The 12,851-nt window shown below is 53.0% G+C and overlaps 3 protein-coding genes across 3 annotated transcripts in view; 1 reads left to right on the top strand and 2 right to left on the bottom strand.

Moving 5' to 3' along the window:
• Nucleotides 1-12,851, bottom strand: part of LOC103190958 (fibroin heavy chain-like) — a 108,720-nt gene that overhangs the window by 68,721 nt on the left and 27,148 nt on the right. The window lies entirely within an intron of this gene.
• Nucleotides 3,476-4,287, bottom strand: mblac1 (metallo-beta-lactamase domain containing 1). The gene has a single exon (XM_007886886.2). The coding sequence runs from the start codon at nt 4,204-4,206 to the stop codon at nt 3,562-3,564; it is 645 nt and encodes a 214-aa protein (XP_007885077.1). The 5' UTR covers nt 4,207-4,287; the 3' UTR covers nt 3,476-3,561.
• On the top strand, nt 4,549-12,368 carry cnpy4 (canopy FGF signaling regulator 4). The gene is made up of 6 exons (XM_007912142.2): nt 4,549-4,684; nt 5,143-5,269; nt 6,489-6,585; nt 7,395-7,517; nt 9,847-9,964; nt 10,550-12,368. The coding sequence occupies exons 1-6, from the start codon at nt 4,549-4,551 to the stop codon at nt 10,711-10,713; spliced, it is 765 nt and encodes a 254-aa protein (XP_007910333.2). The 3' UTR covers nt 10,714-12,368.

Genomic DNA, 12,851 nt, shown 5'->3' with positions numbered 1-12,851 from the left:
AGTAAAGGGTTTGTACCCGAGCTGGGGATTGGGGTTGGGAGGGGTGGAGGGCAACAGGTGGGGGTGAGAGGGTGATCGTAGCCGCAGTCAAAGAGGAGAGTCTTGAGAAGGACCTTGAAAGAGGCAAGGGAGGCTATGAGGAGGGGCTCCAGGATGGAGTTCCATAGGGTGGGGGCAGAGAGCCTGAAGGCTAGACTCTAGAGATGGGATCAAGGGATAAGTGGTGGGTTTCATGCGTGAGAGAGTTCTGGGGGAAGACAGGTACAAGGGGTGGGTAGATTGAGGGGGAAAGGTGGCTTGATTTCAGGCCCAAAGAAGTCAATCGTCTCGGATTTGGAGTAGGGGGTAATGATGCCAAGATAGACCGACAAGGCGGTTGTGGGGGGTGAGAAAAACAATCTGAAGATAATATTAATCCTTACATTTGATACAGCGCCTTATCACGTCTTTGAGACGTCTCAAAGTGCTTCACAGAATACACTGACGTGAATTGACTATTTTTTGTGGGTGAAACACAACAGCCAATTGTGCACTGGAGCGTCCCACAAAGAGTGGATTGAGTGACCACATTATTGCGATTTTTTTGGAGATTATTAGTGGACTGCCAATTGACTAACAAACAGGTTCCTACTTACTGCTAGGTAAATAGAGGTGTGTGGAGGAGGGAAACTTGGCCAATTTTCTCCCTGTCCGGGAATCAAATCGTGGTCCTCTCGCTTGCGAGACCAGTGCTCTAACCACTAAATTTTTTTTACAACTGGTAAAGCAATTCCATGATTGTTGTAATGATGGGATTGTGAAAAAAAAGACACCAAGATTTGAGAGCTAAAAAGGAGCTGCGAAAGCATCAATAATGTCGTGGAGGCGTTTCAAAGCGCTTCACGGGATTCACGGCAAAGTATTGTTTATAGGGAAACGCAGCAGCCAATTTGCACATGTGAGAAGTGAATGATCTATGGGGATTTTTGGCCAGGACAACGGGAGAGAGAGAAACTCCTTTCTCCTTTTGAACAGTGCCATGAGATCTTTATTATCCACCTGAACAGGCAAACAGGGCCTCAGTTTAACGTCTCACCAGAAGTTCCCCCTCGGACCAAGCTGAAGCATTAGCCTGGAATGTGAGCTCAGAATCCCTGACGTGGGGTTTGAAACCTCAATAATAATAATATTTCTTGCATTTGATGTCTCGCTTTTCACATCTTTGAGTCGTCTCAAAGCTCTTCACAGAATGCACTGTAAAGTGAATTGACTATATTTTTGTGGGAAAAACGCGGCAGCCAATTGCACACAGCAGTCGTGGATTGAATGACCAAATTTATTTTTCAAGGGATTTTTACCCTCAGAAAGTGATCCGCCAATCAACTAACAACCGGGTTCCTACTTACTGCTAAACAGAGGCGTGTGTGTGGAGTAAGAAAACTTGCCCAACATTTTTCCCTGCCTGCGAATTGAACTCAGGTCCTCTCGCTTGCGAGGCGAGTGCTTTAACCATTAAACTACAGATCTTTATGTGGTGAATTAGGAACAAACAGTCGTTGATTGAGTGACCAAATTATTCTTATTTTATTTATTGCATTTTTTTCGACTTTGTGACTCAGAGAAAGGGAATGGAAAGGGAGCGGCCAAATCAATAGGTGATAATATAAGGTGATGCCTGACTGTGTTAGGTGTAACAGTGATGCTACAATAGGGAACTTTCCCCTCATAAAGGGCTGTGCTGAACCTTTGGTTCATTTGCTAACTGGGCCAAGCCATGACTCAATGTACAACGTACAGGTACAAATCAGAAACTGTCATTACCAGCGCCTTATCACACCATTGAGACGTCTCAGAGTGCTTCACAGAATACAGTATATCTGACAATCACGCAATAACCAATAGAGACATGATTTACGTCATCGGAAAGGTCTTGCATCTGGTAGTGTTATGGGCATATTGTTTTGGTGGGATCTCCTATCGTTCATGAGCTAGACTAACAACTAAGCCCCAATATATGAGGTATCCTAAATCAGATCTCTACATTAATCAGTTGTGACATCACGTCGATTATAATTATAGTATATAATAATGGCTTGCAGACAAAAAGCTCTGTGAGACGGAGAGAGAATCTGTCTATACTAATGAAGACAAAGTTACTGTCTGTGTATCCGACAATCACACGATGACCGATTGACATAGAGACATGATTTTTATCTTCGGAAAGATCTGGCAGTGTCATGGGCATATCTTTTTTGGGTGGGGGGGGGGGAAGGTATCTATCGTTGATAAGCTATATAAAAAAATGCTTTTAGCCCAAAATATGAGGTATGCATCATATTCTGAAACTACATAGCGACAGAGGAAAGCACCCATTCAGAGAGCTATATTCTGCAACAAATGTATGGCACTTTTTTTCTGGTTGTTGTGGGAGCTAGAGTCCTCCCGTGTGGGACAGACAGAGAGAGACTGAGATAGTGAGAGACAGAGATAAAGACTGAGATAGTGAAAGAGATTGAGATAGTGAGAGAGACAGAGACAACAATATGCGCTTACATTGTGTCCTCCATGCAGGGTAGTGTCTCAAGAGCGCTTGACAGAAACAGAGAGACTGTGAAAGAAAATATATTAAGGAGTCCTCCCAAAAGAGACCTCCCACGTGAGTCCTCCCAGCTGAGTATAATGTCTAAACGAAATGTCTGGCTGTGTGTCAATCAACATTCCACATTGAATCCTTTGGTTCCAAGCAAAGTTGCAATGGGTAGTTAGTTAGTAAGTAATAATCCTTACATTTGATATAGCGCCTTATCACATCTTCGAGACGTCTCAAAAGTGCTTCACAGAATATACTGTAAATTTACTGTGTATTTTGTGGGCAAAACGCAGCAGCCAATTGTGCACAGCGGCGTCCCACAAACAGTCGTGGATTGAGTGACCACATTATATTTTTTCTTTTAAGTAATTATTACCCTCGTCAAAACGATCCCCCAATCAACTAACTACCAGGTTCCCACTTACTGCTGGTGAACAGAGGCGTATCTGTGTCTGGGGAGTAAGGAAACTTGCTCAACTTTTTGCCTTTCCCGGGAATTGAACCCGGGCCCTCTTGCTTGCAAGGCATACATTTTGTGAGCGGAACACAGCAGCTAATTGCACACAGCAGCGTCCCACACGCGGTCGTGGATCCAGCGGACAAATTTTTATTGATTTGCACAGTGCAGAATTACATTTGTGGAGAGGTTTTCACATCAGGAAGACGACCCCGAGGGGCCGGACAGTCAGGGATTAATAAAGGGTTGTTTCCCCCAGAAAGCGATCGGCCAATCGACTAACAAGCGGGTTCCTACTTACTGCTGGTGAACAGAGGTGCGCGCGCGTGTGTGCGTCTGTGTCTGTGTGTCTGTGTGTGTGTGTGTGCGTCTGTGTGTGTCTGTGAGTCTCTGTGTGGGGAGTAAGGAAACTTGCCCTGACCTGACCCGCCCGGGAATCGAACCCAGGTCCCTCTGGCTTGCGAGGTGAGGGCTCTCACCACTGCACTACAAGACTCCACGTACAGAGGGGGCGGTCCGGGCGGCTCTGCTCCGCTCACGGCCCCTTTATCACCCTGAAAGGTGGGCCGTGCCCGGGCACGACGACGTCGGCGAGCTCCAGGACCCGCCGGCGGTGCTGGGCCTGGAGGGCGGGATTCTCGCTGACCGCCTGCCAGCTGCCCTCGTCCGCCTCCCGCTCAAACAGATCCCCGGCCACCACCACCTGCCCCTCCGCGGTGCCCCTCACCAGGAGGCTGACGTCGCGGGCGCAGTGGCCGGGCGTGGGCAGCACCTCCGCCCAGCCGTCGATGGGCAGCCCCTGCCCCTCGCTCAGGCCGTGGCTCGAGTACACGTGGCCCCGACACACGTCGTGCGAGACCACGAAGGTGGCCTGAGGGAAGAGGCCCAGGTTGCCCACGTGGTCGGAGTGGCCGTGGGTGCACACCACGTGGGTGACGTCCCCCGGGGCCACCCCCCGCTGCCGCAGGCCCTCCACGATCAGGGGGCCGTCGCCGGGGCTGCCCGTGTCCACCACGATCACCCGCGGCCCCTTGACCAGCGTCACGGTGCCGTCCGCCCGGACCCGGCCCTCGGGGTCCGTGTAAGCGTAGCCCTCTTGGATCACGTGCACCGAGTAGGGTCCCCCCCGGATCTCGTGGCTCCCGCGAGGTTCGGTCCGCACCCTCCAGGGGGCGCTCATCGCCCACAGACCAGCGGCTTCCTGGGCACCACCGCAGCGTCCGGTACCCGGGTCACCCCCCGGCAGAGGCCGCCTGTCCTGAGCCCCGATGGCGGGGGCGGCGCCTCCCGGCGGAGGATGGACACGGATCGACGGGCGGCGGCGGCGGCTCCCAAGCGTCGGTCCGCGCGGGTCACGCCTGCGCAGTGGCTCGCCGGGAAGACGGCACGTGACCAGGGACCTGCCCCGGCTTCACGGCTTGCGTCACCGCGTCGCGCGGCGCGGCAAAGTGGGCGGGGCGCGCGACGTGTGACGCCCGGGTGACGTTGGCCCACCTTCAGCGCCGGCTCCGGAGAGCACAAGATGGCGGCGGCGGCGGCCTCCCCCCCACGGCGGCTCTTGCCGCTGTTTTTCTTGGTGTCGCTGCTGATCGGCGTCGCTCCCTCCTCCTCCTCCTCCTCCTCCTCGGAGGGCGAGCGGCTGCCAACCAAGTGTGAAGGTGAGGTGTGAGCGGAGGAGAGAGGGGGGGGAGGGGGCAGGGGGTGAACCCGGGGCTGCTGTTGCCAATAGCAACGGAGCATCCAAGATGGCGGCCGAGTGACAACGTGTCGCTGAGTCTCCGCTCAGTTCACGCGGCACTGTGTCAAATGCAAACGATTGTTATTATAAAGTGGAGCCCTGAGCACTGCTGCTCCGCGCGCGCACACGTGTGTGGGTGTGTTTGTGTGCGCGTGAGTGAGCGCGCGCGTGTGAGAGCGTGCATGTGTGTGAACGTGTGTTTGTGAGCGTGTGTGAGCGTGCGCGTGTGTATGTTTGCGTGCGTGTGTGTGCGTGCATGTGTGTATGTTTGCGTGCGTGTGTGAGCGTGTGCGTGCGCGTGTTGTGAGTATGCGTGTGCATGTGCGCGCGTGTATGTATCTGTGCCCCTCTCCTGACTCAATCCGTTCTCCTCTGAAGTTTGCAAGTTCCTGACGACGGAGCTGCAGGCGGCGCTGGACAAGACAAAGCGCTCAAAGGAGGTGCTGGAACTGGGGGAGGTGCTGGACAGCGGCAAGAGGAAGAGGAAGATCAAGTACCATACCTCGTAGGTACAGCTCAGGCCGCAGTGGAACTCTGCCTCTCAAACCCCCACCGCAGCCCTCCGGGCCCAGCGGACACTCATGGTGATACCTTAAAGGGCTAAATTACAAGGACCGGTTGAATAAACCTGGTCCGCATTCCATCGAGTTCAGAAGGTTGAGGGGGTGATCTGATTGAAGTGTTTAAAATGATGAGGTGATTGACTGATTGGTCTTGAAGATTGTGTGTGGCAGATTGTCAGCCAGAAGACGGAAACTCCCTTCTCTTTCCTAATCACAGGGTCTTTACCGTCCACTTAAACCGGCAAATACTGAAAACCAGCCCTCCCCCAGCACTGCAGTGTCAACATAGACAGGTTGCATAAACTTGGTTTGGGTCCAGAAGATTGAGGGGTGATCTGATAGAGGTGTTTAAAATAATAAAGGGATACAGTTCGATAGGGGCGTAACTACAGAGAAACTATTTCCTCTGGTGGGTGGGGGAATCCAGAACAGGACGGGGCATCATCTTAAAATTAGAGCCAGGCCGTTTAAGAGTTAAATCAGGAGGCAGTTTTTCACCTAAAGGGTAGTGGAAATCTGGAACTCTCCTGGCTGTGGATCCATTCCTATTTTCAAGACTGAGGTGGGTAGATACAACAACAACAACAACAAGTTACATTTGAACAGCGTCTTTCACATTGGGAGAACGTCCCAAGACATTGGACAATCAGGGATTTAAACCCGAGCTGGGAGTTGGGATCAGGAGGTTAGAAATAGGAGAGTGACCGAAGATACGGTTGAAGATATTATAATAATAATCCTTGCATTTGCTTTAGCACCTTATCACACCGTTGAGATGACTCAAAGCACTTCACAGAACATATTATAAAGTGTTGTGACTATTTTGTGGGCAAAATGCGGCAGCCAATTTGCACAGCAGTTCACACAATTGAATTGGATTGAATGACCATTTTTTTTTGGGGTGGAGGGGAACGATTATTGCCCCCAGAAAGCAAATCCCCCTATCGACTAACAACCAGGTTCCTACTTACTGCTAGGTAAACAGGCATGTGGAGTAAGGAAACTCGGGTCCTCTCGCTTGCAAGGTGAGCACCCTAATCGCTTCACGACAGGACCCCATACGGAGGAAACTTCAGCAGATTGGAGACAGAGCGAGCTGCTGGTTTGCTGTGGGTCTCTGTGTTCGCTGCCTGTGCCTGAAGCTCGGTTGTGTTTTGACAGAGAGACACGGCTGGCGGAAGCGATGGATAATATCTGTGAGCAGATCCTGCAGTACAGTGTGCACGCTGAGCGGCCAGGCAGCTTACGCTTCGCAAAGGTAAGAACACCCAGACCTCTCCATATACTAATTATACATGTGCTACAACAATAGCTTGCATTTACATAGAGCCCTTTATGCAGGATACTGTCCAGGATTGCTTGATAGTGGCGGAGTCTGAGACCGAGCCGGGGGGAGGTGACCATAAGCACTATCAAAAACAACGGTCTTTAGGTGGGATTTGAAGGTGGGGAGGGAGGGGACAAGGCGGAAGGATTGCGGGAGAGAGTGACAGAGTTTCAGGATCTGATGGCTGAAGGTACAGCATCCTTGGTGGAGCGGAGGGGACAAAGCTGGACTGGGAGTAGCTATGGGTGGCTTGGGGCTCAGTGTAGGAGACTGGGGCTGGATATGGGAGGCTCAGCTGGGGCTGGGTGTGGTCGGCTGAGGCCTGGTGTGGGCGGCTGGGATGGGCGTGGGCGGCTGAGGCTGGGCGTGAGCGGCTGGGTGTGGGCGGCTGGGCTGGGCTGGGTCTGGGCGGCTGGGCCGGGTCTGGGCGGCTGGGGCCGGGTCTGGGTGGCTGGGGCTGGGTGTGGACGGCTGGGTGTGGGCGGCTGGGGCTGGGTGTGGGCGGCTGGGGCTGGGTGTGGGCGGCTGGGGCTGGGTGTGGGCGGCTGGGGCTGGGTGTGGGCGGCTGGGCTGGGTGTGGGCGGCTGGGGCTGGGTGTGGGCGGCTGGGGCTGGGTGTGGGCGGCTGGGGCTGGGTGTGGGCGGCTGGGGCTGGGTGTGGGCGGCTGGGGCTGGGTATGGGAGGCTGGGTTGGCCCTGGGAGGCAGGGAGCCTGATACGTGGCTGTGCTGCTGGTTTCAGGGCACCAGTGAGACAATGAATACACTGAAGAACCTGGTGCACAAAGGGGTGAAGGTGGAGCTGGGAATTCCATTCGAAATGTGGGACTCGCCCTCGGCTGAGGTCACTGACCTGAAAATGCAGGTAAGAGCAGCCGTAGTGTTAGAGCGCTCGCCTCGCAAGCGAGAGGACCAGGTTTGATTCCCGGGCAGGTCAGGGCGGAACCTCAGGAAAATTTCCTTACTCCACAGACACACACACACACACACGCGCCTCTGTTTACCGGCAGTAAGTGAGAACCCGGTTGTTAAGTCGCTTCGCTGATCACTTTCCGGGGTTAACAATTCCTCCCCAAAATAAATAATAATGATTTGGTCACTCAATCCACGACTGTTTGTGGGACACTGCTGTGCGCAGTTGGCTGCCCCGTTTCGCCCACAGTGTATTCTGTGAAGAACTTTGAGACGTCTCAATGGCGTGATATCAAAAGCAAGAATTATTATTATTATCTTCCCCTCAGTCCCTGTCTGCCCTCTCTAACCCTCTCTCCTCTGCTCTCTTTACGAAGAGAGGTTTAACATAATCCTTTGCATTTTATTGTACCTGTAACGTCACTCGTCTTAAAGAGCTTCACAGGATCATTGTAAAGTGCAACGACTGTGTTCTGTGGACGAAGGTGCAGCGACCAATTGACACAGAGCGCATTCCAGAAGCAGCCGTAGGAGAATGATTGATTGTATCTGGGGGATTATCAGCCAGGACACCGGGGGAGAGAGAGAGAAACATCCTTCTCTTTTCCCGACAGCGCTGCAGGAGATCTTTAACATCCGCCTGAACAGGGCACAGACTGGGAGTGAGGTTTAACGTCTCATCTGAAAAGGACGGCGTCTCTTGATAGTTCGGCGCTCTCTCCCCCACTGCGCTGGAGAGTCAGCCTGGACTGTGAGTTTAGAATCCTTAACCCACAACCTCCTGACTCAGGGACGAGAGTGAGAGACCGAGCCGAGCAGACGTTGAACATCTTGCACTTTAGCTTCTCTCGAACCGGGGTGGGGGTGGGGGGGTGGGTGGCGGGGAAAGAGGGGAAACTTCCTGAAACACGACAGAGACGGTAGGGATCAGAACCTGGATGTGGAGGAGGTCCCAGGGTGTTGACCAAAGCTACAGTAAATTCCTGTATTTGACAAGTTTTCTGAAGGCGGTGGGAGAGACGACAACAACAAAATTAATTTGTACTGCGCCTTTCACATCGAGAGGACGTCCCAAGGTGCTGGACAGTCAGTGTTTCAGACCCAAGCTGGGGTCGGGATTGAGGAGGCTGGTGGGGCAAGTGATCAAAAGCACAGTCGAAGAGGAGGGTCTTGAGATGGGTCTTGAAGGAGGCAAGGGGGGGTGAAGCGGAGGGACTGCGAGATGGAATTCTAGAGGGTGGGGGCAGATAGGCTGAAGGTCTGACCCCCAATGGGGGGGCGGACAGGTGAGGGACGTGAGCAGGCCGCTGAGCGGAGAGAGCGGGCCGGTTAGTAAGGGGTTAGGAGGTGGCAGAGGTGGGGGGAGCGAGGCCATGGAGGGCTTTGAAGGTGAGGACCAGGATCTTGAACTATATCCTCTGTGTGATGGGAAGTGAGTGGAGTCAGGCGAGGATGGGTGTGATAGGGTCGTGGAGCCTGGTGCGGGAGAGGACACGGGCTGCAGAGTTCGGGATGATTTACAGCTTATGGAGAGAGGAGTGAGGGAGGCTGACAAGCAGGGAGTTTGCGTAGTCGAGCCTGGATGTTATTAATGCATGTATGAGGGTTTTGGCAGCCTGCGGAGGGAGACAGTGGCACTTGGAAGAATTCCCGAGGTCAGGGCAATTGGAAGAATTCCCGAGGTCAGGGCAGCAGTTAGAGACAGAGGGGGTGAGGGACAAGCAGGAGACCAGACTCCATGGAGGGTAGAGGTGGAGTGGGGTCGAGGAGTTGGTGTGTGGTTTGCCTCTGCAAGCAGATTGTGAGTGACTGTGGCTGTGGACTGGCACTGCGTGTGTGTGTGATTGTACCCTCACGTTGTGTGAGTGTGTGCCCTGCAGTGTTAGTGACTGTGACCATGCCCTCATGCTCTGTGTGAGTGTGTTGTGTGTGTGTGTGCCCTCACTCTGTGTCTGTGGTTTGTGTGTGTGCCCTCACTCTGTGTCTGTGTTGTGTGTGTGCCCTCACATTGTGTGAACGTTTGTCCTGCAGCGTGAGTGACGGCCCTCATGCTGTGTGTGTGTGTGTGTGTGTGTTCGTGACTGTGACTGTGCCCTCATGCTGTGTATGCCCTCACTGTGTGTGTGTGTATACCCTCACTGTGTGTGTGTGTGCCTTCACTGTGTGTGTGTGTGTATATATACCCTCACTGTGTGTGTGTGTAAACCCTCACTGTGTGTGTGTGTAAACCCTCACTGCGTGTGTGTGTATCCCCTCACTGTGTGTGTGTGTGTGCCCTGCAGTGTGAGAAGATGCTGGAGGCACATGAGGAGGTAGTTGAGGACTGGTACTTCAACCATCAGCACCTCAACCTGGACACCTTCCTGTGCGAGGCCCAGGTGCTAAAGGATGACGAGAGAGGTCAGTACCTGTCAGGTCAGGGTATTGAGGGATACGGGGGTGGGCAAGGGCAGCTCGAGGGGCTGAATAGCCTGTTCCTGTTTCTAAATGCAAAATACTGCAGATGCTGGAAATCTGAAACAAAAACAAAAGTCGCTGGGAACACTCAGCAGGTCAGGCAGCATCTATGGAGAAAGGAAAGTGAGTTGTGGACCCGAAACATTGACTCACTTTCCTTTCTCCATGGATGCTACCTGACCTGCTGAGCGTTCCCAGCGACTTCTATTCCTATTTCTACGTGGGTTAGCGCATCGCTTTTCCAGAGGTAATAACTTCTTCCTTCAAGAAAAAAATAAATCAATTTGGTCACTCAATCCAGGACTGTTTGAGGGGACGCTGCTGTATGCAATGGGCTGACGTGTTTCGCCCACAAAATATACAGTGGCCACAGTTTACAGCGTATCCCGCGAAGTGTTTTGAGACACCTCAAAAGATGTGATAAGGCGCTGTATCAAATGCAAGGATTATTATGACTATAAGCGCTGGGACGATTGTTACGTGGAGCGAATCGCGAAATGATCTCACCTTCCACGTTGTTGTTTGCAGGTTGTCTGACGGAGGTGTGGAGCGGGAAGGGAGATCCGGGATTAAACCAGGAGCCCGAAGTCACGGAGCGGCCGAAGCCGTCCACAGAGGGTCAAGTGAAGGCGGACGATTCGGAGAGAAATCAAGGGACTGGAGGAGGGGAGCACGACCCTGGGGAACTGTGACACCCCCCCAGGCGGATGATTCGGAGAGAAATCAAGGGACTGGAGGAGGGGAGCACGACCCTGGGGAACTGTGCCGCCCCCCCACAATGCTCCTCGCAATAAGCCAATCTCTCACCTGTGCTGTCCACATCCTCTTGGTACTGAGCCCAGGATCATCTCCCCATCTGCCACCAAGGCTGTCCAACCTCCATTATTCTCATTCTCCTGCCCCCTACCTCTGTTCTAACCTCCCCCTCAAAAAAAACCATTCCCAAACTCAAAGCTCTCTCTCTCCAAACTCTGAACACTAATCTGGACCGTCTCACTCCCAGCCTTCATTTCATTCTCCCTCCCTCCCTCCGATTCCTGATCAGAGAGAAGTGACTCACTTGATTTTAACAACAATTTGCATTTCCTTAGCCCCCTTAACACAGGGAAGCATCTCAGAGCGCTTAACAGAGGCCTAGCACGATCCGAATCAGGGGAGGTGACCGTAAGCACGGTCGAAGAGGAAGGTCTTCAGGCCTGATCTGAAGATGGGAAAGGAGAGGGTCGAGGCAGAGGGATTGAGGGAGTTTTCTAAACTGCTGGAGTGGGGAGTAAGCACGTTGGAAATGTCGGAAGGTGCCATGGCGTGAAAGGACTTGTAGACAAGTGAGAGGAACTTGGAATTGAACCGTGCTGTGATAGGGAGTCAGGGGAGCCTGGGAAGTGCTGGTGTGATGGGGCGGGGGAATGGAGTTTGGAGCGGGTGAGCATACGGGCAGTGGAGTTCTAGATCAGTTGGACCAGTCATTGCCTGGGATCAAGCACACCCTAGGGCCTGTGCTAACCTGCCTTTGTAGCCTGGCCTGGACCCGAGGCAGGGAGAGGACAGCTCAATTGCTGTCTTTTTCCTGCCCTTCACTTGGGCTTTTACATTGTACATTGAAGCCCAGGGGATAGAGTGCCCTCTCCCTACCATAGCCCTGGCCCCCATCTCATGCTTTGAGCGTTGCCAGTTTCTGACAAGGGGAACCCCATCACTATGCTCTACTTGTATAGGAGCAATGGAGTGCAGTCTGTCTCCGTGGAGGGACACATCCAGCTTATCTAATTCCAGAAAGTATTAGACACAGGTTTGCAAGAGCCAAGGCTTGGCGACCCCGTTGGGAGTAACTGCTGGAGTCTAACCAGCTAAAACTACATAGCTGGCCATTCAGAGCACTGTCTGGCAAGCTTTCCCACTGCTTGTCCAGCTAGGACCACCCTACCCATTAGGGCTTTGACTTGCAGGGTTAATAGGAGCTGAGTGGGAGGATTCCCTTTCCCCACTGACTGGGCTGCTGATGAGTTAGATGGCTGGCCCTGGTGTACTGTGGGCCCACCCGATGGGTGCAGGCTGATTATTATGATTGATGGCTGAGTGGGCAGAAAGCAGTGGGTGTTACTGAGTCAGTAATTGAGGAGTGGGTTTCCTGGTAAGTGGTCCTCCCCTCCCCCTGGCTGCCTCACATCACCAGTCTCCGAGACTCCTGTCGTCAGGCTGAATCAGTAAAATGTCGCAAACTCCAGTTATATTCAAGATAAACCGTGTGTGTATGAAACTTTTTATTTCTCTTGTTGAACCTTTTTATATATGTTTGTACTCCATATGAAATAATCCAACTTTCAATATCAAAAGTATTCAAAACCCATATATGTATGTCTCCTCCACGTTGATATCTCCCCGTGTCTGGAATGGAAGGTGTATTATTTTTTTCTCTCTGGAGGACTGTTTAAATAATTCTAGTGCTTGGAGCAGGTTGGCAAGAGTGGACGGCTTGGGGGGAGCCCAGAGTGTGCGATGGAGGGTAACTGCTGGGGTCTAACCAGCTGAACCCACACACAGCTCGGCCATCGAGAGAGAGAGAGAGAGAGAGAGCGCTGTGTGGCCGAGCTTTCCCACTGGTTGTCCAGCGAGGACCCCCCTCCCCATTAGTCAGTTGGGGCTTTGGCTGTGGAGTTAACAGGAGCTGAGGGGGAGGATTCCCTGCCCCCAGTGACTGGTCGGCCATTCCAGGTCCAGCCGACGGGTCGGGCTGGGCTGCCATCAGCAGTGAGTGCCCCGGGACACTGCGGCCCCTCCTTGCTCAGGAACCGGGACTAGAGACCGGCACGGAGGGCTGGATAGAATCCCT

Source organism: Callorhinchus milii, unplaced genomic scaffold (genome assembly GCF_018977255.1).
Source record: "Callorhinchus milii isolate IMCB2004 unplaced genomic scaffold, IMCB_Cmil_1.0 Scaffold41, whole genome shotgun sequence".
Classification (NCBI taxonomy): domain Eukaryota; kingdom Metazoa; phylum Chordata; class Chondrichthyes; order Chimaeriformes; family Callorhinchidae; genus Callorhinchus; species Callorhinchus milii.
The sequence above is the reverse complement of the archived record's forward strand: the minus strand, read 5'-3'. Positions and strand labels throughout refer to the sequence as shown.

Excerpts from the sequence above, each read along its gene's own strand:
- mblac1 (XM_007886886.2), bottom strand. The coding sequence starts at position 4,206 with ATGAGCGCCCCCTGGAGGGTGCGGACCGAACCTCGCGGGAGCCACGAG.
- cnpy4 (XM_007912142.2), top strand. The coding sequence starts at position 4,549 with ATGGCGGCGGCGGCGGCCTCCCCCCCACGGCGGCTCTTGCCGCTGTTT. Across the intron at positions 6,586-7,394 it reads GCAGCTTACGCTTCGCAAAG|GGCACCAGTGAGACAATGAA; the intron begins GTAAGAACACCC and ends TGCTGGTTTCAG. Across the intron at positions 9,965-10,549 it reads GCTAAAGGATGACGAGAGAG|GTTGTCTGACGGAGGTGTGG; the intron begins GTCAGTACCTGT and ends TGTTGTTTGCAG.